Here is a 22331-nt window from a genome sequence, read left to right as displayed (position 1 = left end):
TTTTTTTCTCTACCTCTTCTCGCACTCTCTCTTTCTCTCTGTCAATTTTTGTGACTCCGAGTGTCCCTCCATGTCTCTCTAGTGTCTCTCCACAGTGTCGTTTTGAAGTCAGACAGAGCTGCATGTGCGGACTACAGCGGCACCGCCAGTCATCGCCAAGTGAGCAGAGAAAAGAGAAAGAAAAGAAGGGCGGAGTGGGGTAAAAGAGAGAAAAGAGCGCTACCAAATAACCATATGGGCAGAACACTTAATACCCAGCTGGATTGAAGATAAGAAGAAGAAGCGCAGACTTGAAATAATAGAAGGAGAAGACGCGTTCAGCGGCAGCGTGCGGGAACATTTTTACATACATACAAAAAAGGCGGATCACATGAGAATGTAAGTCTGTTCATTGCTCTTTGTTAACACTGTTGCAGGAAAAACTTGGATCAAGAAGTTCATTTAGAACCGAAGCCTGCCGGCTTTTCTATGATTCGCGCTAGGCAGGAGTGAATGGACACTTGTTATGCGCAATGGTTGTACTAAAATGACACGCAAAAATAAAGTAAGACAAATTTAGTAAATGTTACGGTTAAGGCTAGATTCTTATTTTTTTTTTTGCATGCGTCTGAATGTGGCCTATGGTTTTGTGGGTCCCAGAGGAGGAGGAGGAGTAGGAGGATGATGAGAACATCCAGTATCCCGGCAGACTTAGGTGTCTTCTTCATAAATTACAGGTTTCGTGGCCACTTAGAATTATAACATTAACTCTGGTACATTCTGTGCTTCATATTTCTAAGCCATGATGCTTATTACAGGGAACAATGCAAGTTTTCTTAGTAACTCTAAATTTATAGGTGTAATATATTCAGTCCAAGTGAAGAGGGTAAAAGTAGAGATGTAGTTTTTTTGCACTATTTCTGACTTTAATAACAGACTAATAGTTAATTTAAATAACACAAATATGTAATTAAAGAGTGTTTTTGTAATTTGTATTAGCTAAAACCTAAACACGAACTTAGGCATACTTACTGCTTACAAATCTTTAAAAAAAAATGTTTCCACTCTTGCAACATTTCCAAAAAGTGACCTCTTAGCTTGACTTTACAAGAACTTGATTTTTCATGCTTAATTGTAACAGGTTGAAGAGAGAAAGGAAAACAAGTCAGACTGTGCTTTGGGATGTTGGTGTACAGGTTTATCACATACACAGTGTCCCCACTTGTTTAGGTATGAATCAGCAGCTGAGTACGGATGTGAAACAGAATGTACAGATACACTGTGTGCGTCTCTGGATGTGCTCTTTGGCTCATTGTGTTCTGTTCCTGCATTCCTCCGCAGTGTATCTTAGTTTTTGGTACATAAGTCCATACATGCCATCTTATCTGTAATGTAACCGTTATCACAACCTGTTTATTACAGTGTCTCACGCTTTTTAATATTTCATACAGCAGATGGCAACCATAGCTAAAGAAAAGATAAAAATGGATGACATTGGAAACTTTTGCTCATACCGTTGAAAAATGTCAGTTATTTATGGTGCTTGTTGTTTTCTGGTTCAGATTATGTACTGGCCTAGCCTTAATGTGAACGTACACTCCAAGTTTGACTATTTTTGAACTAGATGCTTTTGGACCCCCCCGCTTTAAAAAAAATTAGAAGCTGGATCGTACATGAGGGGGTCTTCGATTGGCAAACGCAGTCAGGCTTTGCCAGTGGGAAATGTGAATAGAAGGAACATTGTGTTCAGACACAAGCACTCATACACAGACGGACACATGTGAAAGTTACATCTATGATCAAATCTATAAAATGTCTAAAGCACCATAAAAAGGTTTTGCAGCTGATGGAGGGGACATTTTGTACTCTTCTTGCAGATAAACACTTTATTTCTGAGAGAGGCTCAAAAAGTGAGGGATGCCAGTGAGAAAGGTCTTTGTGGTTTCAACCTGTGGGCTGAGGTGTGCAGAAGGTGCAGTGGTAACAGTGTACAAGAACAATTTAAAATTTTGATCAGGGTTCAGAAAAGTAGATTTGCTGCTGGTATGTGCAACTGAGGCTTAATATATGTATAATAATATTAATTTAAATGGTCATATTGAGGGCAATCCCTGCAACAATACATTTACTCAGAGAAATGTAAAGCTGATGAGGTTCATAAAACTGATGCGGCTAATTAAAACTGCAGTTTTCTCTGGGTTAAAGCAAGGTCAGTCGTTTAAAGTCACTGTGCAAATGTTAACTGTCCGCGAGATTGCTATCTGATCAATGCGTAAGCCATCCTCTTCCTAATGCTACCACATGCAGACCTTTAAGCCAAGATTTTACTTGCTTCAGTAAACTAGATATGAATTATAAGTGCTTTTTAATTGGAGGAACAGAAAAGCAAAATCTCTCTTAATGTGAAGAAAAATAAAGGCCTGAAATAATTTGGTTTCCTGAGATGAGATAATCTCTTTTCTTTATTTATAGAAGTTGTCTAATGAGCAGAAAATCGTTGTGTTTTTATAGGAATAATCTTTAATGTGTGAAGAACAATTTATAGATTAAGAATCAAGTATTTAAAGTCACATATTTTCCTTCCTATAGTTTCAATTTGAAACAGACGAGTTGCTTACTCTTCTTTTAAGTTTTTTATTACTTGTTCCTAGTCTTTATACTCCTTTTTGTATCAAACGATAAGCCAAAACAGGCTCTTGAGGTTGCAATCCTAAATTTAAATTAAATAGGTTTTAAAAATGATGTCACTCCCTAACAAGGCAAAAGTCCTCGTTCTTCTGTCAGAGGTAGAGTATCTCATTGTGAAAACAAAATTTTTGTTACGTCCCACATTTTGCCAAAGTAGCTAACTGCAGTAACGTCTCGACATGGTCCAGAGCAGCTGTGATCAGCAAGTGTTAATATCTCAGCCGCTACATATAATTAGCCAATAGTGCTTGCCAACATGTTTTAACATGTTATGTATGGCTTTTCCAATGTCCTGCAATACCAAGATAATTGCATTAAAGAGGACTTGGTGGATAAGAATGATTTGGTAAAATGGGCAATAATTGCTGATGAGATGAAAGAGTCAACAGGGAGCATTTTTAAAAGCAACGTGTCATTACAGCTTTTATGGGTTTGGCAAACTTTCGTTGTTTTCTTTCTTTTTCCTCCACATGGATTTGTCAAATGTTGGCCACAGACCTGTCTGTTGGGCTACATACTGAACATTTTTTCAGACTGACATGTTTCATCATCGAGCGTTACATCACCGCAAGTGTCAAATACTTCTGTAATTTTGTTATCTCTCATTCCTGTGTAGTTTTATAGCTGGAGATGTTCATGTGCTGCTGCCGGTTTACAGGCAGCTGTGTACGCTGGAGAAAGTAATAAAAAGACATTTGAACAGCAGATCAGTCTTTGTTTTCACATATGAAACCATCTCACGGGACTTGCAGTGAGTTAATCAGAACAGAACAGCAAACAAAGTACAAAAAAAACTACAAAAGTTTACATTTTTCTTTTTTTAATTTCTAAATTTTTTTGTTCACCTATTGTTTGACAATTATATTTTTACTAATCAAGAAGAAAAAAGCAGTTTGAAACTTTTTTCACATTTTATTTTATTATTACATAAATCAGGATATTTAGAGTATGTCTTTGTAGAGCTCTTGTATTTCTTTAGTTGCTGTGTAATGATTAATATTTAGGTTTATAAAAATAGTAATATAAATAATAATCTAGTTTCTTGCATAAGACTCTATGCATTGCACTTAATATATCATTCTTATTCATTCGAATTCCTATAATAGTTAATTGGGAAAAAAACTTAAAAATCTCTTGAAGTTGTAAATAGACAAACTTCAAATGGATTACTTATTGTCGTTTAGTAATAAAGTACTGCTATTATAGTGTTAGAAAAGTGTTTCTGATATTTATTCTATCATCATCTTGGCTAAAATGTTGGTACTATTCAGATTTATAAACAAAACGAGCAATACTGAGTTGAGAAAACAGATTCAAACCCTTCAATACAAGTACGCAAGGAAACAAAATTTCCCACTTGGCTACAAGTAAATTTAGAACTATTATTCTATGCAATAAATACTATAAGGCTAAAAATGCTTTAACTACATAATTAAAACTAAAAGAAATGTTTAAAAAAGTTACAGCATTGGCATGCATTGAACAGTTACAGCATATCACTTATAGCCAGTGGGACCTTTATAATTGTGTCTATTATTCACCAATTTTTATAGCAACACCCACAACAAAATTATAAACTACTGAACATAATTCACCTCAACCGTAACCTTCTTAAACAGGTGCAATGTGGTTAAAAGCAATAAAAGGATCCAGAAGAATCCCACGAACGATAAACCTCATGGGAGTTTCAAACCGCTACTTTTCTAACTTCCTGTAGCTGCTGGCTGTGCTGCACAACTAACAACAGCTGATACATGAACAGGAACCAAACATCTTATTATTTGGTTTAGTAGTTAACTGGAAACAGAAACTAAACATCTGTTGTTATTGTAGATATGCGTAGTTTACATGAATTCCTTATTAGGTTTCAGTAATTACATTATAGCCACTATGGTTTTATCATAATGTGTCTTATACTGTTGCCCATGCCATGTTGGTTAAATTCAGGTTTATAAACACAAATGGCAATATTAAAGTGAGAAATAGATCGAAACATTGTAAAACAAACAAGAAATCAACTGTCTGTGAGTACATTTAGAACTGATGTTTTATGAAGCAAATACGTGTACCTACAATATGTTTCACTTACAAATGTCTGTAGTTGACAGACATTGTCAATGATTCACATCACTAAGAGCCAGTGAGCATGTAAAAGAGTCAATGTTGCCAATTTAGTGACTTGTTTATATCCAGTAAGTTTTCAGACCCCTCTAATGATTTTTTTTTTTTCAAAAAAGCGAGTCCCCTCCAGCTTTAGCTAGAGCCGGACTGGCTGATACCCTTACAGGCAGTTAGGATGCAAACATATCGTTTTCATCTAAAAAAAAAAATCAATACTAAATGAAATGATTACATTTATTATTTTGGTTAATTCAAATTACTGGTGTAGATTGAATGCCAGAAAGGTTATACATAATGTTTTACTGTAACCTCTAGTAAGGATTTCCTAAGTGGACTACGTGGCTAAAAACCAAACGAGACTTAAGAAAACTAAAAATGAATATGTATAAAAAAGGAAAGACAAAAGTTCATTTGTGGTTCTAAATATATGTAGTTTTGTTTTACTCATTTATTCTAACTCCCACAATGTTATTCATGTTTCTGTAGTCCAGTATAATTACATACAGATGATTAATTAAGCAACAAATGGTGATGTCATTCAATGACTTTTAGGACTCTAAAAGTCACTGAATGACATCTAACTACTGATCTCGGTGTCTATAAATGGCTGCCACATGTCAAATATCAGTAAAAGCATGATTAATAGTCCCTTGACTGTTAACACTCTTGGTAATTTGAAACAATTGCTTTTCTAATTTCCTGTAGCCACTAGCTGAGCCACAGTGCTACCTCTAGGTTGTATATAAATAGTAACAAAGGAAGATTTGGTTTAATCTGTATTGTTTTGTTGCTGTTCTTTTCTGAACCATTGTTGGAGCTATAACTATATTTTGTTAGCATCTCTGCATTGAAGAAAAAGCATTGTTTGCTGCTGCTTGTGTTAACCATTGGGTTAAGTTGCTATGACCTTTAGGCACAAAAGGGCAACTCAGTGTAGTGGATACCCATAAGCATGCCACCCCCTTTGCACACGGCCATACAGACTTTCTTTGCCAATATTTTTATTCTTTTTACATGTCATTTTTGTTTTGTAAATCGGTCAGATGTTCCTTAAAATTGGAATACTCGTACTCGTACTCTTACTCGTACTTGTCGTCTTCCGTTTATCCGGAACCGGGTTGCGGGGGCAGCAGACTCAACAGAGACGCCCAGACGTCCCTCTCTCCAGACACCTCCAGTTCCTCCAGGGGGAGCCCAAGGCGTTCCCAGGCCAGCCGAGAGACATAGTCCCTCCAGCGTGTCCTGGGCCGTCCCCTGGGCCTCCTCCCGGTGGGACGTGCCTGGAACACCTCCCGAGGAAGGCGTCCCGGAGGCATCCGGTATGGATGCCCGAGCCACCTCAACTGGCTCCTCTCGATGTGGAGGAGCAGTGGCTCTACTCCGAGCCCCTCCCGGATGGCCGAGCTCCTCACCCTATCTCTAAGGGAGTGCCCGGCCACCCTACGGAGGAAGCTCATTTCAGCCGCTTGTATCCGGGATCTCATTCTTTCGGTCATGACCCAAAGTTCATGGCCATAGATGAGGGTAGGAACGTAGACCGACCAGTAAATTGAGAGCTTTGCTTTTTGGCTCAGCTCTCTCTTCACCACAACGGACCGGCACAGCGCCCCCATTACTGTGGCAGCCGCACCGATCCGTCTGTCGATCTCCCGCTCCATTCTTCCCTCACTCGTGAACAAGACCCCGAGATACTTAAACTCCTCCACTTGAGGCAGGAACTCCCCTCCAACCTGAAGAGGACAAGCCACCCTTTTCCGGTCGAGTACCATGGCCTCGGACTTGGAGGAGCTGATCCTCATCCCAGCCGCTTCACACTCGGCTGCGAACCGCCACAGCGCATGCTGTAGGTCTTAGCTAGAGGGGGCCAGCAGGACCACGTCATCTGCAAAAAGAAGAGACGAAATCCACTGGTCCCCAAACCCGACCCCCTCCGGCCCTTGGCTGCGTCTAGAAATCCTGTCCATAAAAGTTAGGAACAGGACCGGTGACAAAGGGCAGCCCTGCCGGAGTCCAACATGCACTGGGAACAGGTCCGACTTAGTGCCGGCAATGCGGACCAAACTCCTGCTCCGCTCGTACAGGGACCGGATAGCCCCTAATAAAGGGCCCCCAATTCCATACTCCTGGAGCACTCCCCACAGGGCATCACGAGGGACACAGTCGAATGCCTTCTCCAGGTCCACAAAACACATGTGAACCGGTTGGGCAAACTCCCATGAACCCTCGAGCACCCTGTAGAGGGTATAGAGCTGGTCCAGTGTTCCACGGCCGGGACGAAAACCACACTGCTCCTCCTGAAGCCGAGGTTCGACTATCGGCCGGACTCTTCTCTCCAATACCCTGGCGTAGGCCTTACCAGGGAGGCTGAGGAGTGTGATCCCCCTGTAGTTGGAACACACCCTCCGGTCCCCCTTCTTATAAAGGGGGACCACCACCCCAGTCTGCCAGTCCAGAGGCACTGTCCCCGACCGCCACGCAATGTTGAAGAGGCGTGTCAACCATGACAGCCCTACAACATCCAGAGACTTGAGGTACTCAGGCCGGATCTCATCCACCCCCGAAGCCTTGCCACCGCGGAGCTTTTTAACCACCTCGGTGACTTGAGCCTGGGTGATGAAAGAGTCCAACCCCGAGTCCCCAGCCTCTGTTTCCACCACGGAAAGCGTGATGGCAGGATTGAGGAGATCCTCGAAGTACTCCTTCCACCACCCGATAATGTCCTCAGTCGAGGTCAGCAGTCTCCCGCCCCCACTATAAACAGTGTTGGCGAAGCACTGCTTCCCCCTCCTGAGGCGACGGACGGTTTGCCAGAATCGCTTCGAGGCCAACCGGTAGTCCTTCTCCATGGCCTCACCGAACTCCTCCCGGGCCCGAGTTTTTGCCTCTGCCACAGCCCGGGCCGCTGCACGCTTGGCCTCACGGTACCCGTCAGCCGCCTCAGGAGTCCCACAAGCCAACCACAGCCGATAGGACATCATTCTTCAGCTTGACAGTGTCCCTTACTCCCGGTGTCCACCACCGGGCTCTGGGATTTCCGCCGCGACAGGCACCGCAGACCTTACGGCCACAGCTACGGGCAGCAGCATTGACAATAGATGCGGAGAACATGGAATACTGAATTGAAAATAAAACAGATTCAATTCAGCATATTTAAGATGTATTCGTTATTTTCCTACTCTTTGCATTTTATTTAGCATCTCTGCTTGTAAAAAGTGCAACTGCAAGAAAAGTCCCTTTAAACCATGCTAAATTAAATTTGTTTAAAATTGTGTAAACTTGGTGTTGAACTGTATTGCATGCACTGCATGGTTTCCCATCACTATATGGTGTAGCATCCTTTCGCTGTGACTTTGTATTGAAGATACAGTAATTAGTGTGATATATTTTATTTTGCTAGTAAGAATATTTCTTTCTGCCATATAGCTGACTAAAAGGGTCATTTTCATTGGCTAAAGAAGTCAGATTGATAATAGAAAAGCACCCAAGAGAACACGCTTAAGATATATAATAAGATTCAACTATGAAAGAAAGCCTCAAATTTTGATGAGATACGTATGAAAGTATTGATCCATTTCAAGAATATGTTAGTTTTTTTTTTTGAGATAGCACAGCTTTATCAGCACAGAGCGTGAGAGTGAGGCCAAGTCCACGCTTTCCCTGTGAGTTTGAGGCTCTCAGAGAGAAGAGGTCACTAATAATTAACTGCTTCAAGAAAAATAGACTGTACAACTGTCTGAATTCCACTTAGCCATCCTGCAAGTATAGTTCAGATGTTTGTGCAATACTGTGACATTATTTAGAGTGAGTCAAAGAGCAGAATTTGTGAGGGAACACTGCTGAGTAAAGAAAGCGTCATGCACAGATTTACGATTATGTAATTACCTAATCTGTGTGGGGATTCGTCAAGGTGTATTTCAGTTGTGCTCCTCATACAGCTGTTAATGAAGCTTTTTTTCAGCAAAACCATAAATGTGAGTCCTGCTCAATGCATAGAGTCAGAATATGTGTCCTTGATAGATCCCAGTTATATAATGCGAAGAAAAAAGTTGTCTATACCGGCTTGATTGTGTTTAACATTTTTATTCAGATCTTCCATTTCTGTTCCACAAAAAAAAGAGTTACATAAGTGTGATTTTCTATTAATAAAGGTGGAAGTATAGAACAATCAGCAGAGATCAGACCGTTAAAATTTTGTCTCGTGTGTGTCTTTGCATCTTTTGCAGTGTTATTGTGTAAGGCCCTTAAAGGAGCGATGACCACAGACCAGTTTTTGCCCATGGATGATAACTCAGCAACAGCTGTGTTTGCTGCAAATGGGATTGATGTAACACCAACAAAAGACCAGGGAGTAATGAAGGTGTGTATTATCTTTGCTTAATTTTTCTGCACCCTTATTCTCCATCTCCTTCAGCTTTTAAAGCTGCTGTTCCTTTAGATGTTGTTTAGCGGAAACCTTTCTGCCTTTTTCAGGTTGTGAGGCGTCAGGGACTCGATGGGGACCGGCCAATGATTGGGGACAAAGTGACCGTACACTACACTGGAAAACTGCTTACTGGGAAGAAATTTGATTGCAGTTGGGAACGGAAGGAGCCTTTTTCCTTTAATGTAGGCAAAGGTAGGTGCCCTTGGTTATTACTGTCAAACATGATGAGTGTTATATTTAAGTGAAAACAGTAGGTTTTAGACCTTAATTGCACTTTTTAGAATGGATTTAAGGTTATTACAGCCTTTATGCAAACCAAAACTAATACTTTCTGGCAGTAGAGTCATACTTCACAGCAAGTGGATTCATGCTGAACCACATTTTAAATTTCTCATATTTGTTTTATTTTTTGTTGATCTTTTAATGACTATATTGGACCTTTTAACCTCCTCACAGGACAAGTCCTTAAAGCCTGGGACATTGGTGTGTTGTCCATGCTGAGAGGAGAGGTGTGCACGCTGCTCTGTAAACCAGATTATGCCTACGGACCACCTGGAAATCCAGACAAAATTCCTCCCAACTCCTCAGTACTGTTTGAGGTCAGTGTGCCCTGTTGCTGCAGCCTTAGATTAATTATAAATCAGACTGAGGGACTCTTCTAATGTGGAAGCACGTGTTATGTGTCTAAAGCCTGAGCTTGCTGATTATAAAATTAACAGGTTTTTCTATTTTAATCCCTCCTTGACCAAACAGCCATCTTGTCTGAGCTCCACTCATTCTATAAGGTACTGTGTGGAAACACACAAAAAACAACTTAAGATCTTAAAAGTATCAAGAGGAATATAGTACTGCTCAAAATACACCCCCAAGTGCACAGATTAAGAAGACAAATTTATATTTTTAAATCTTGCTTTAGTAGTTTGCTGTAAATAGTCATGTTTGTATCAGCCATTAATATTAACTGCATTTACAAAATTCATGACATTTTTTACTATTCTTCCCAAGAACACAAACTACCTATAGTCTGATATAGTTAAAATGAAAGGCGTAGAAACCATCATTAAATTTAGAAGAACATAGGGGAAGAACTGCACCCCAACTGTTAACTATGTGGGTGGCAGCATCACGTTGTGTGGGTGTTTTGCTGCAGAATAAACTGGTGAACCTTTCCAAATAGATGGCATCATGAAGATAAAACACTATGTGGAAATATTGAAGCAACATCTTGGGACATCAATCAGCAGTTTAAAACTTGGGTGCAACAAATCATTGACAAAGTGGCTTATGGGCAACAAAGTCAACTTGTTTTAGGAGTGGCTATCACAAAGGCCCGATCTAAGTCCCATAGAAATTGTGGGGCACTCCTGAAAAGGTGACTCAAGCAAAATAATGTAGTTTAAAAGGCAATTCCTCCAAAACTAAGAAAATATACAGTATGTCTACATTTGAGTTGTAAGTAACTAAAAAGAATTTATGCTTCTTATTATTCTGGTATTAAGCAAATAGAAATGATTTTGAACTGACCTAAAACAGTTAACGTTATGTTGTGTTGTTTTTTCACAGTGTATGTAAATTGTTTTGCACCATGCAGATATCCAATGAAATAAGATTCGTGTCACATTGACCCACATGCTAACTGAGCTAACTTGACACAGTGAGATGCAGACCACCGAACAAAGTTGATGTGTATTTTGACACTCTTAAATGCTGGAGGAAATATGCTCCAAAACAAACCCCTTAAAATAAAATAGCAGTGAAGCTTTTCTGGTGGTCTAAAATGTCACAGAGAACTTTAAAGAATAACAAGAACCAGTTTTACCAAATTAATGGGTTGCTGGAAATCCAATGAAGTGGCAGTTTTGAAATGATGGTAATGTATAGACCAAAAAAAACAATGATCAACAACACAGTCACAGTCAAATAATCATACCTCCTATAATCTGTAACCAGCAATTTACAAACCACAAAGACGTTGCCTGTTTACTTTTACAACACTGGATAAGTCTTGAATACTTGTTCAGGCAAAGTATGAAAAATAAGATCCCTGGGCGCGGCACGTGGAGTAGCTCTAGGGTGCGTGACCCAAGTACACAGGCCTCAGGCCTCAAAGCAGCTGTCCCGGGTTCGAGTCCTGACCCTGGAGACCTAGGCTTCATGTCTTGCCCCATTCTCCACCCCACTTCCTGTCAGCCTACTTTGCTAAAACAATGAAAGTAAGGGCCACTAGTGCTGCAAACAAAAAAGATCCCTGATTTGGTAAAAAACAACAACCAAAAAACAGGTACAAATAAGCCTATCATTTATTTCCTATTGTCTCTGGCAGACATTGTTATATCAGGTTTTGTTTCAATGTCTATTACAAGTTCTCTCTTTTCTCTCCTCCTACATGTGCTGAAATGCTACGTTTTGCAGAGATGTAATTTTTCTGCCTTATATCACTGTATTTGTGAAAAATGGTGAAGAGAATTTCTGTTTTTATCACAACAGATGGAGTTGCTTAACTTTGAAGGAGAGATACTTACAGCTGATGGTGGCATCGTGAGGAGAATAAAGGTCAAAGGAGAAGGTTACAGTAATCCTAACGACGGAGCAAGCGTCGATGGTAGACACATGATTTGTTTTACAGACCAATGCTATAAACCTACAAGATAAAGTCATAATGTCAGAGGTTGAGTTGTGTCCTGTTTCGTCCAGTTCACCTGGAGGGACGCTGCGGGGACCGGTTGTTTGACTGCAGAGACGTTAGCTTCATTGTTGGTGAAGGTGAAGATAAAGGCATTCCTCTGGGGGTGGACCGAGCTATGGACAAGATGCAAAGTGGAGAATGCTGTTTACTTTACCTAAATCCAAAGTAAGTTTCTCAAAAATTCTTAAAGCATGAAAAATTTGTGATTGCTTCCTTAGTGTCTTTATGGTGAGTCAATTTCAGATGAGAATGAACTAGATTAGATTAGATATTTGTACAATAAACTCATTATCTGAGGTTTACTCCTAACTATTAAATCAAACAAGACCATTTGTCTATACTGCTAAAAATATGGTAGCATCAAAACACATATAGCGCCTTCATATCCTCTGAACATTTTCACTTTTTAATGATTTACAAACTAAGACTTAAAAGTATTTCATTGATATTTTGTGTTGTTGCCCGGCACAAAGTAGCGCATTATTGTGAAGTGGAAGGAGATTTTGTTTTACAAATAAAACAAAGTTTGGAGCACATCTGTATTTATATGCTTTGGGTCAATGTTTTGTAGTACCATTTTTTGCTTCGGAAGAAAAGCACCCACACATCACCATGTTTTACTGTAGGGATGGTGTGTTCAGGGGAACAAGTAGTGTTACTTTTCTGCAACACAACGTGTTTTGCTTGTTGGCCAAGAAGCGTGATCAGAACACTGGACTTGTGCTTTGATTTCTTTCTGTGACTTTTACGTAAAAGCTAGATTTATTGAGTGTGCAATTAACAGTGGTCATGTTGACAGTTTCTCCTACCTTTGTTGTGTATCTCTGCAGTTCTTCCAGAGTTACCTCTTGGCTACTTCTCTGAGTAATACTCTCCTGGCCGCTCCATTTATTGTTTTTGATATTTTTGGATATTAATTTATAACCTAACCCTGCTTTAATCTACTTCACAGCTACTGTGTTTCTTTGATCTTCATGTTGCTGTACAACTATTAATGTTCTCTAACAAACGTCTGAGGCCTTCTGAAGGCAGATAGATTTTATTTAGAGTTATTGCTGTAAATGGGGATAAATACAAATGCACACCAAACCTTTTAATTTTTCCAGCTTTTTTTTGGGAAAAAAAGTTTTAAATCTTTTAAATCTACTTCATTATTATACACTACTTTGTGTTGGTCACAATATATCCCAATACAATACAATGAAACATCATCTTCTACACTGCCATCATTCAGTCCTGTCTTCATCCATCTCAGTGTGGTTTGGTTCATCCACAAAACAGGACAGGTCCAGACTGCAACGAATAATCAGGACTGCAGAGAGAACAATCAGAGCTGACCTTCCCTCCATCCAGGACTTATACAGGTCTAGGGTCAAGAAAAGAGCTGCTAAAATCTCTGCAGACCCCACACACCCTGCACATAAACTGTTTAGAGTTTTACCTTCAGGCCGCCGCTACAGAGCACTGTTCACTAAAACCAGCCGCCACAAAGACAGTTTCTTCCCCCAGGCTGTTTCTCTGATGAACATTCAATAGAGTACAAAACAACAGCATACAGATGTTGCAAATGCACCTTTTCTATTAGATAAGTGTATATTGTACATTGTAAATTGTAAATTTGTATATTCTGTAATGCAGAATATTGCATTGTACATTGTATATTGTACATTGTAAATTGTAAATTTGTATATTCTGTAATGCAAAAACAGAACAAAAGAGCAAAGTGTACCGGAGTCAAATTCCTTGTTTGTATGTACGCACTTGGCAATAAAGCTGATTCTGATTCTGATTCTGATTCTGATGTGGCTGCAACATGGCAAAAATGATTGCAAATGTATGAATACTTTTGTCAGACATATTTGGACACTGGTAGATGACAACATTTTACTATTTTGTTTTCTGTTCAGGGAAGTATATTCAAAAGTGAAAGGAATATAGAAAACGTAGTGTGCCTCAAACATTTGCGACCTTCTTCAATGCCTTTTTTTGTCTTTATGTGCTGCTTTGATTGCATTAACAGAGTTGACAGAATTTTTTGTCATACAGATGTTAAGCATAAATCATTCCAACAGCAAGATATTTACTATGTATCTATGTAGGAAAGTGTGCAAAAAGACTCTTCAGAGCATGTAATGTCGAAGAGCAACATTTTGGGGTAGGGAAAACCTAAATATGACATGTTAGGTTGTTAGATCAGGTTAATATAATTAGTAATGTGAATTTGTTAGTGAAATTGCTTAAAGAATATAATTTATAAGTCAAAAATAATATTTTTTCAGACTGTGTGGATCTTGTGCTAAAATTGATTGAAATTCAGGATTTTTCTGAGATAAAATAAAAATTACTTTATATGCGCCTAAATAAGAAGTACATCACTGCTAATGTTCAATTCATGTTACTAAGCCACATTGCCCAAATTTGTCAGAAAATGTAAAATGATTTTTTAAAAACTGAAAACGTACAAAATACTTTTAAAGATGACATATCATGACTCCCTCACCCCGTAACAGCTCTTTACGTTACTCACTTTCTGCTAATGCATTACAAAGAAGATATAAGGACTATGTAGCAAAAACGGTATTGCACTCAAACAGTGGATGACCTTGAGAATCAAGGCAGTGCAATAGTTACAAGAGCAACAAGTGCTTCTCAGGCTCAAATCATTACGACTGGAATGCATTGTTTATGCATGAATCACAGCTGTCCTTCTGTAGAGACTCCATTTAAATCTGCAGATTTATTGTGTGTAGGTTTATAGCACTCTTGTTCTCATTTAACCCATATCTGCATGCATATTTTCCATCCCTTCAGTTCCTAGAAGCATTTTAAAGTTAAGAGTAATCATTTGCCTTTAACCAAATGAAAGAGAGAATAGACAATGAGTTTTATGTTGAAATCCTATTTTGGAGATCACCGTAATGTTATTTTGTTTTGTTTCTTTCTGTAAAGTTGCCAACAAGTGTCATGAGGCTTTGTATCTTCAATATTAGCCTACTATGAATAGCTCTTAAACAGAATTTTCAGCCATGCAGGTTTACTGTCAAATTTAATGAAGGGTTGGTATAATATGATGAGGAAAAATATAAGTTTTTACAGTGGCTTGCAAAAGTAGACCTTTTCAACATGTTCCAAGGATTTTATTTTTCTTTTACACAAATGATTCAACCTACTTTACTCCAATACATCTAAATAAATCCAGGGTTTGTGTGTAATTTAATATCCGTAAATGCAACTGCTGTGTAATAACCTCAGAGGTTTGTTAGTGAGCATTGGATATATCTAGATGTGGGGTGGTTGAGGTTTTAACATGAAAAAATACAGAAAAGTCCAAGACATATCAATAATTTATCATGGCACTGTTTGTGCCATTTTATTTATTATTATTATTATTATTCTTGTTCCATGTTTCCATTTACAGGTATGGGTTTGGTAGCGAAGGCAATCCAGAGTACAAAATTGGACCAGATAAAGATATTGTGTATGAAGTTGCTCTCAAGGACTTTAAAAGGGTGAGTGAAAGTTTTAATTTTTAAAATTTTTATAAATACAACACAGAATTTTGATTTACAGGAGATCAGATAAGGAAATATGTGTTAGTGCCAATGTAACACATTTTAGGCAAATATGCAGATAAGGCAACCTTCTAAAATAACCTAACTATAATCATTTTTCCCACAAGGCAAAAGAATCCTGGGAAATGGACTTGAATGAAAAGCTGGCTCTTGTCCCTGACGTGAAAAATAAAGGGAATCAGTATTTTAAGGTAGAGTTTCCAACACTGGTGTTTCCCATGAAACTGTTTTTATCATTTATATCTTCAGAACGAATCTGTGTTTTTCATTTTAGGCAGGACGGCACCACCAGGCTGTCATCCAGTACCAGCGTATCATTTCCTGGCTGGAGTTGGAGTGCGGTACTGGGATTGAGCAGCATAAGCAGATACAAGACTACGTTTTAACAGCTCACCTCAATTTGGCAATATGTTTCCTCCGGCTAAAAGAGTTCTCTCAAGTAGTGGAAAACTGTAATAAGGTGAGTGGCAGTACCCTGATCATAGTGCTTATTAAACCACCCCTGGCTATGTTTATTTGCTGTTGCATGTTAATGTTTCTCCATGTGCCTGTGTTTGTTTGTACAAGGTAATTGAGCAGGATAAGAGCAATGAGAAGGCTCTGTATCGCCGAGGAGAAGCCCGGCTTTTCCGCAACGAGTACAACCTGGCTATGGCAGACTTTCAGAAGGTCCTGGAAGTCAACCCCTCGAATCGTGCGGCTCGCACTCAGCTTTCCAGCTGTCAGATCAAGATGAAGGAACATCAAGAGCTGGAAAAGAAGATATATGCCAACATGTTCCAGAAATTTGCAGAGAGGGACTCCAAGGTCTGTGAACTGTTCATTCTTGGCTAAATGTAGTTTAACAGTCTTGCTAAACTATATTTTCCTTTACTCTCCATAAAATGAACTTATTTGAAGGCAAATGTAAGTTTTAGTATCAAAAAGTAGCTTTGAAAATAGATTCATAAATGCAGTAATTTGTAAAACCTTGACCACAACACAATGCACATTTTTTCAAACATTATTTGGAGAACTCAAACATATAAATAATCCTGGCTTTATGTACACATTCCCCAGTGTAAAACTTAATAAACTGGCAAAATTAGATAATTTCAATACATTTATATAAACTTATTAAGTTTAAAGGTGTGTGGGATTTTTTCCTTTTCTTTTCTGGGACTGACCTTCTAAATATCTATTTAAACGTAGGGCATTTAATCAGTTTTTTTTATTTCTTGAAGGTGTAAATGGTACATTGTTCCAATTTCTTCAGTGTTATACTGACCTCTAGTGGTGAAACAACTTTTCTTAAAGCTCTAGAAAACCAAATACTGGCAAAGGAAAAGAAGAAAAAATGTGTGTTAAACATTAAAAACTTGCAGAAAACATGACTCACTTCATCAAAGTACTATGTAAAACTATTAACTTAACAGATTAAGGTTCAATCAGTGCTTTAAATATCAGTCTTATCTCCGACAATAGTTTCTTCTCCCTGCTCATGTTAAATCCTGTTTCTTCTAAACAGACTGGGAGACCAAAGAGGAGGAGGGACGAGAGTGCGCGGAGCAGCATGAACGGTGAAGTGGGCATTAAGCGAAGGCGGAGGAGTCAGGACTGTTCGTCATAACAGGGATGTTTAAAAAAGGGAGAAGAGACAGCCTCCTATATCCAATGAGCAGAGGCAGAAGAAAAGTTGAGTGAAAGCCTGTAATCCGCACCTCTTCACCCCAAAAATCCAGCGGGACCATTCCTGCACATAAAGCAGAGAGTGAGCAGAACAGCATTTATTTGTCACATGTACTGTTGAACAACCAGAAAGTTCCTCCCTGTGGGGTTAGTACTACAAACATCACACAGTGAATATTGATATGAACACTTTTTGTCTTGTCTTTTATTAGGAAAAAATAACTTTTAATTTATCCAAAAATACCACAGGAACCCACCCCGTTTTTTAGCCATTTGGCCACTGTGCTGACATGTGCCTCCAAAGTGTGTTTCCAAGACCACACTGGCTAGTTTTCCGGCTTCTGACTTAGTATTAGGCCTTTTTAGGGCAGCTGCATGCATGTATCATGTTTGGGATTCAGACTTGAAACACTGCAAAATTTTAAAATGTGCAATGTTAACTTTGGATAAAAAAGGCAGAACCTGTTAACTCAGTAGTGTTTTTTTTTTTTAGAAAAAACACGACTAATTTTTGTTTTGCCCAACAACCTGTGTTAAACTTGGGTTCAACATGGAGAAATAATAGGGACGTCTGTTTTTTTTTGACAATAAACATTTTCTAAATCACAGATCCGAACTATACATTTTAATCTGGCAACAGAAGAAACGTTGCAAAAAAAAAGCACAAACAGATGCCAAGATGGTCCTAAAACAGAGATCTGCATTTTTAAAAGCGTGGCAAATTCCTGATGACATTCGACTGTAGATATTTTTTAAATGTGTCAACAGCCGAAAAGGTTACTTCCAGAAAAGAAATAAATTGTTTTGACAATGCATTAAAATATATTTACATCCATGATAATATCTTTTTATGTTTTATTTTATTTTAGATATTTCACCCATAGGACAGTATTACAGAAAGGCCAGTCTGGTACTGTTAATTTAACTAAATATGGAGAAACATCTGTCTAAAGTTTAATAAAAGGAAAATATTAAATATCAAGCCACTAACAGCTGCAAAACTCCTAATATGATGAAAAATACAAAAGACAGAATACAAGTGTATTCTCCAAAAATTTGGATATCATTCAAAAAGTATTTTATTTCAGTAATTCAGTTCAGAAATGGAAAGTCATGGAGATTCATAACATAGAGTTTTTGTTTCTGGTCTGTTACAATAACGTAAGATCTTTCCATGTTGATGATTACGGCTGATGAAAACCAACATTTCTCTCAGAATATTAGCGTATTGCATAAGATCAATAAAAATAGTTTTCTATACAGACATTTGGGTCTATCAATCAGTTAGGTTTTATTTATAGAGCACTTTTTATACAGTCAAATGTAACCCATAGTGCTGAAATGTATGTCTCTGTACTTTATATACACAAAGTCCTTGGTCAAGGCTGCTTTTGAACCCAGCATGGCTCTGCTGAGGTGTTCAGGAAGCCCAGGTTGCTTTGATAGCGGTCCCCAGCTTATGCATTGTGGCTCTGTTGTGTCACATCTTCCTCTTGACACAACTCCATAGATTCTCCATGAAATTCAGGTCACCTTCCAGGCCAGTCAAGCACAGGTCAAACGTGTATTGTTCACTTGGCAGGTGCCGAGTCTAGCTGGAAAATGAATCAGCATCTCCATACAGCTTGTCAGCAGAGGCAAACATGAAGTTCTCTAACATTTCCTGGTAGACAGCTGGTCTGAATGTAGACTTTTGAAAACACAGTGGACCAACACCAGCACAGGACATGGCACCCCAAATCATCTTCACTCAGGACTTCCAGCAACTTGGATTCTGTTCCTTTTCACTCTTCCTCCAGACTCTGGGACCTTAATTTCCAAATGAAACACAAAATTTACTTTTATTTGAATAAATAACTTTGGATCACTGCGAAACAATCAGTCTTTTTTCTTCTTACTCCAGGTAAGACACTTCTGACATCTCTGTTACAGGAGTGTTGACACAATGATTGCAACAGTTTTAGTCCATGCCTTGCATACTATCTTGGTGTGGTGACTCTTAAAGCTCTGACTCCAGCCACGTCATGCACTGTGAATATCTCCCAAACTCTTGTATGGGGTTTCCTTGTGCACCTTTTTTCTGTTACAGTTTTTCCTTCATCTCCACTTTCCATTAATGTGCTTGGATGTAGCTGTCTGTGAACAGCCAGCTCCGTTAGCTATAACCTTTCTGACTCACCCTCCTAGTTAAGGGTGCCAGTAACTGTCTGCTGGATAAATGTCAAGTTTGTAGCTATTTCATCATTATGTAGGACATAAACTAACATCTGTCCATTAAAAAGTATCTTTTTATTGGTCTTATGTTACATTCTTCTTTTTTGTTTTGATTATTTTCATTAGCCACAATCATCTGCTTTAAATATATTACTCTGTGTTTAATGAATCTATATGATATATATAACTTTCAATTCTTAAACTGAATGAATACAATAAATTACCTTTGGATGTTATTCTAAATTCATGAGATGGGCCTGTGATATATTGAATGTGTTGTAGTGAAGCAGTGGTTGAGCACTTAGTTCTCGCCCTGAGGAAGGTCCCATGTCTGACCTGCAAGACACCCAAAGCCTTTCTGTGAGATGTTTGTTTCCTGTCATCAGTTTACTCCCTTCGTCCAAAGACAAGCACGTCAGGTTAATTTGTAAACCAGATTTAGTCATATGTGTGGCATGAATGCTGTGAATATACCCCCCCCCACCCCTAACCTCATGTTCTGTGTCAGATAGGATAGTTTGCAGACCATCTCCTCCAAACCTAAATTATTGTTTACACTCTGGAGGTTTTAAATACATGTAAAGAGTTAAACTGAACCTCTATCCTGTGTAAAATTGGTTAAATCTGCTAGACGGCTTGAAATGACAGAACCAAAAGTAACACAAAATTACTTCACCCCCACCTTTGTATCGGGCTGCTTCTTATCTGTGTGCGGGAAAGTTTGAAATCATCACAAATTTCTTTAATTTATTTTTCTAGCTATATGATTTTTATTTTATTTTTTTTATTTTTGCCTCTGCTCTAAAACGTTTTTTTCTTACTTTATACTCAATCCATTTCATAAAAAAAAAAGTGTGTTAATGTTTGTGTAAAGGGCAGTATTGCACGTTGGTCACTGTCTAACCAACACTGTCATCCTGGTATGTCATGTCCAAATTTCTCCGGACAATAATACTGAGATGTTTTAGAAACATTTGGCTTGTTCAGAGTGAAAACCTTAGCTGTCTTAAAGATTTTGCATTAAAAAAAAGAAAATGGCAGTGACATTATGTTTGTGTGTCTGTATATATTATTGTATCTTGACAAGGTTTCCAAACAGCTTGTTGCTAAATGTTTTCAAGTGCTGCTGCCTTTGAATATTCAAATATTTTGTATAGTGGAAATGAGCATGAAGTCCTTTTTTCTAGCCGTTTAATTTTTAGACAAGGATTTACAGATTGTCTTACCAACTGCAACTAAAAGTAAAATATTTTCAGGCTTCTTATTTGTCACCTTTTTGGTAAACTTACATACAATCAGAAACTGTAGATGCAAAAAGAACAAGAAAACAACAGGCAGAGAAAACGCAGCTGAGTAAACTGCAGTGAGTCCGATGTATGATTGGATTTATCAAAACAACGTTTTTTGTCACAAAATGTGTTTACATGTACTCAAACGATCATTGTCTTGTAAAGAAGTGATCCATGTTTTGAATCGGCATTTATGCAAAAGAAATATTTTCCGACAAAATGCACGTGTGGTTGTCGTCTTTATGCATACATGTTCACAAGCACATACAGGTCCTTCTCAAAATATTAGCATATTGTGATAAAGTTCATTATTTTCCATAATGTCATGATGAAAATTTAACATTCATATATTTTAGATTCATTGCACACTAACTGAAATATTTCAGGTCTTTTATTGTCTTAATACGGATGATTTTGGCATACAGCTCATGAAAACCCAAAATTCCTATCTCACAAAATTAGCATATCATTAAAAGGGTCTCTAAACGAGCTATGAACCTAATCATCTGAATCAACGAGTTAACTCTAAACACCTGCAAAAGATTCCTGAGGCCTTTAAAACTCCCAGCCTGGTTCATCACTCAAAACCCCAATCATGGGTAAGACTGCCGACCTGACTGCTGTCCAGAAGGTCACTATTGACACCCTCAAGCAAGAGGGTAAGACACAGAAAGAAATTTCTGAACGAATAGGCTGTTCCCAGAGTGCTGTATCAAGGCACCTCAGTGGGAAGTCTGTGGGAAGGAAAACGTGTGGCAGAAAACGCTGCACAACAAGAAGAGGTGACCGGACCCTGAGGAAGATTGTGGAGAAGGGCCGATTCCAGACCTTGGGGGACCTGCGGAAGCAGTGGACTGAGTCTGGAGTAAAAACATCCAGAGCCACCGTGCACAGGCGTGTGCAGGAAATGGGCTACAGGTGCCGCATTCCCCAGGTCAAGCCACTTTTGAACCAGAAACAGCGGCAGAAGCGCCTGACCTGGGCTACAGAGAAGCAGCACTGGACTGTTGCTCAGTGGTCCAAAGTACTTTTTTCGGATGAAAGCAAATTCTGCATGTCATTTGGAAATCAAGGTGCCAGAGTCTGGAGGAAGACTGGGGAGAAGGAAATGCCAAAATGCCAGAAGTCCAGTGTCAAGTACCCACAGTCAGTGATGGTCTGGGGTGCCGTGTCAGCTGCTGGTGTTGGTCCACTGTGTTTTATCAAGGGCAGGGTCAATGCAGCTAGCTATCAGGAGATTTTGGAGCACTTCATGCTTCCATCTGCTGAAAAGCTTTATGGAGATGAAGATTTCATTTTTCAGCACGACCTGGCACCTGCTCACAGTGCCAAAACCACTGGTAAATGGTTTACTGACCATGGTATCACTGTGCTCAATTGGCCTGCCAACTCTCCTGACCTGAACCCCATAGAGAATCTGTGGGATATTGTGAAGAGAACGTTGAGAGACTCAAGACCCAACACTCTGGATGAGCTAAAGGCCGCTATCGAAGCATCCTGGGCCTCCATAAGACCTCAGCAGTGCCACAGGCTGATTGCCTCCATGCCACGCCGCATTGAAGCAGTCATTTCTGCAAAAGGATTCCCGACCAAGTATTGAGTGCATAACTGTACATGATTATTTGAAGGTTGATGTTTTTTGTATTAAAAACACTTTTCTTTTATTGGTCGGATGAAATATGCTAATTTTG

The 22331-nt window shown here is 38.9% G+C and overlaps 1 protein-coding gene across 1 annotated transcript; it reads left to right on the top strand.

Moving 5' to 3' along the window:
- The first annotated feature begins 12 nt into the window (after positions 1-12).
- On the top strand, positions 13-20860 carry fkbp5 (FKBP prolyl isomerase 5). The gene is made up of 11 exons (XM_047346280.1): positions 13-378; positions 9012-9145; positions 9259-9403; positions 9668-9810; positions 11699-11813; positions 11906-12062; positions 15316-15406; positions 15577-15660; positions 15744-15929; positions 16037-16276; positions 16977-20860. The coding sequence occupies exons 2-11, from the start codon at positions 9041-9043 to the stop codon at positions 17076-17078; spliced, it is 1368 nt and encodes a 455-aa protein (XP_047202236.1). The 5' UTR covers positions 13-378; positions 9012-9040; the 3' UTR covers positions 17079-20860.
- Positions 20861-22331: the final 1471 nt, after the last annotated feature.

Source organism: Girardinichthys multiradiatus, chromosome 20 (assembly GCF_021462225.1).
Source record: "Girardinichthys multiradiatus isolate DD_20200921_A chromosome 20, DD_fGirMul_XY1, whole genome shotgun sequence".
Classification (NCBI taxonomy): Eukaryota; Metazoa; Chordata; class Actinopteri; order Cyprinodontiformes; family Goodeidae; genus Girardinichthys; species Girardinichthys multiradiatus.
The sequence above is the reverse complement of the archived record's forward strand: the minus strand, read 5'-3'. Positions and strand labels throughout refer to the sequence as shown.

Excerpts from the sequence above, each read along its gene's own strand:
- fkbp5 (XM_047346280.1), top strand. The coding sequence starts at position 9,041 with ATGACCACAGACCAGTTTTTGCCCATGGATGATAACTCAGCAACAGCT. Across the intron at positions 9,146-9,258 it reads AAGACCAGGGAGTAATGAAG|GTTGTGAGGCGTCAGGGACT; the intron begins GTGTGTATTATC and ends TGCCTTTTTCAG. Across the intron at positions 9,404-9,667 it reads TTCCTTTAATGTAGGCAAAG|GACAAGTCCTTAAAGCCTGG; the intron begins GTAGGTGCCCTT and ends ACCTCCTCACAG.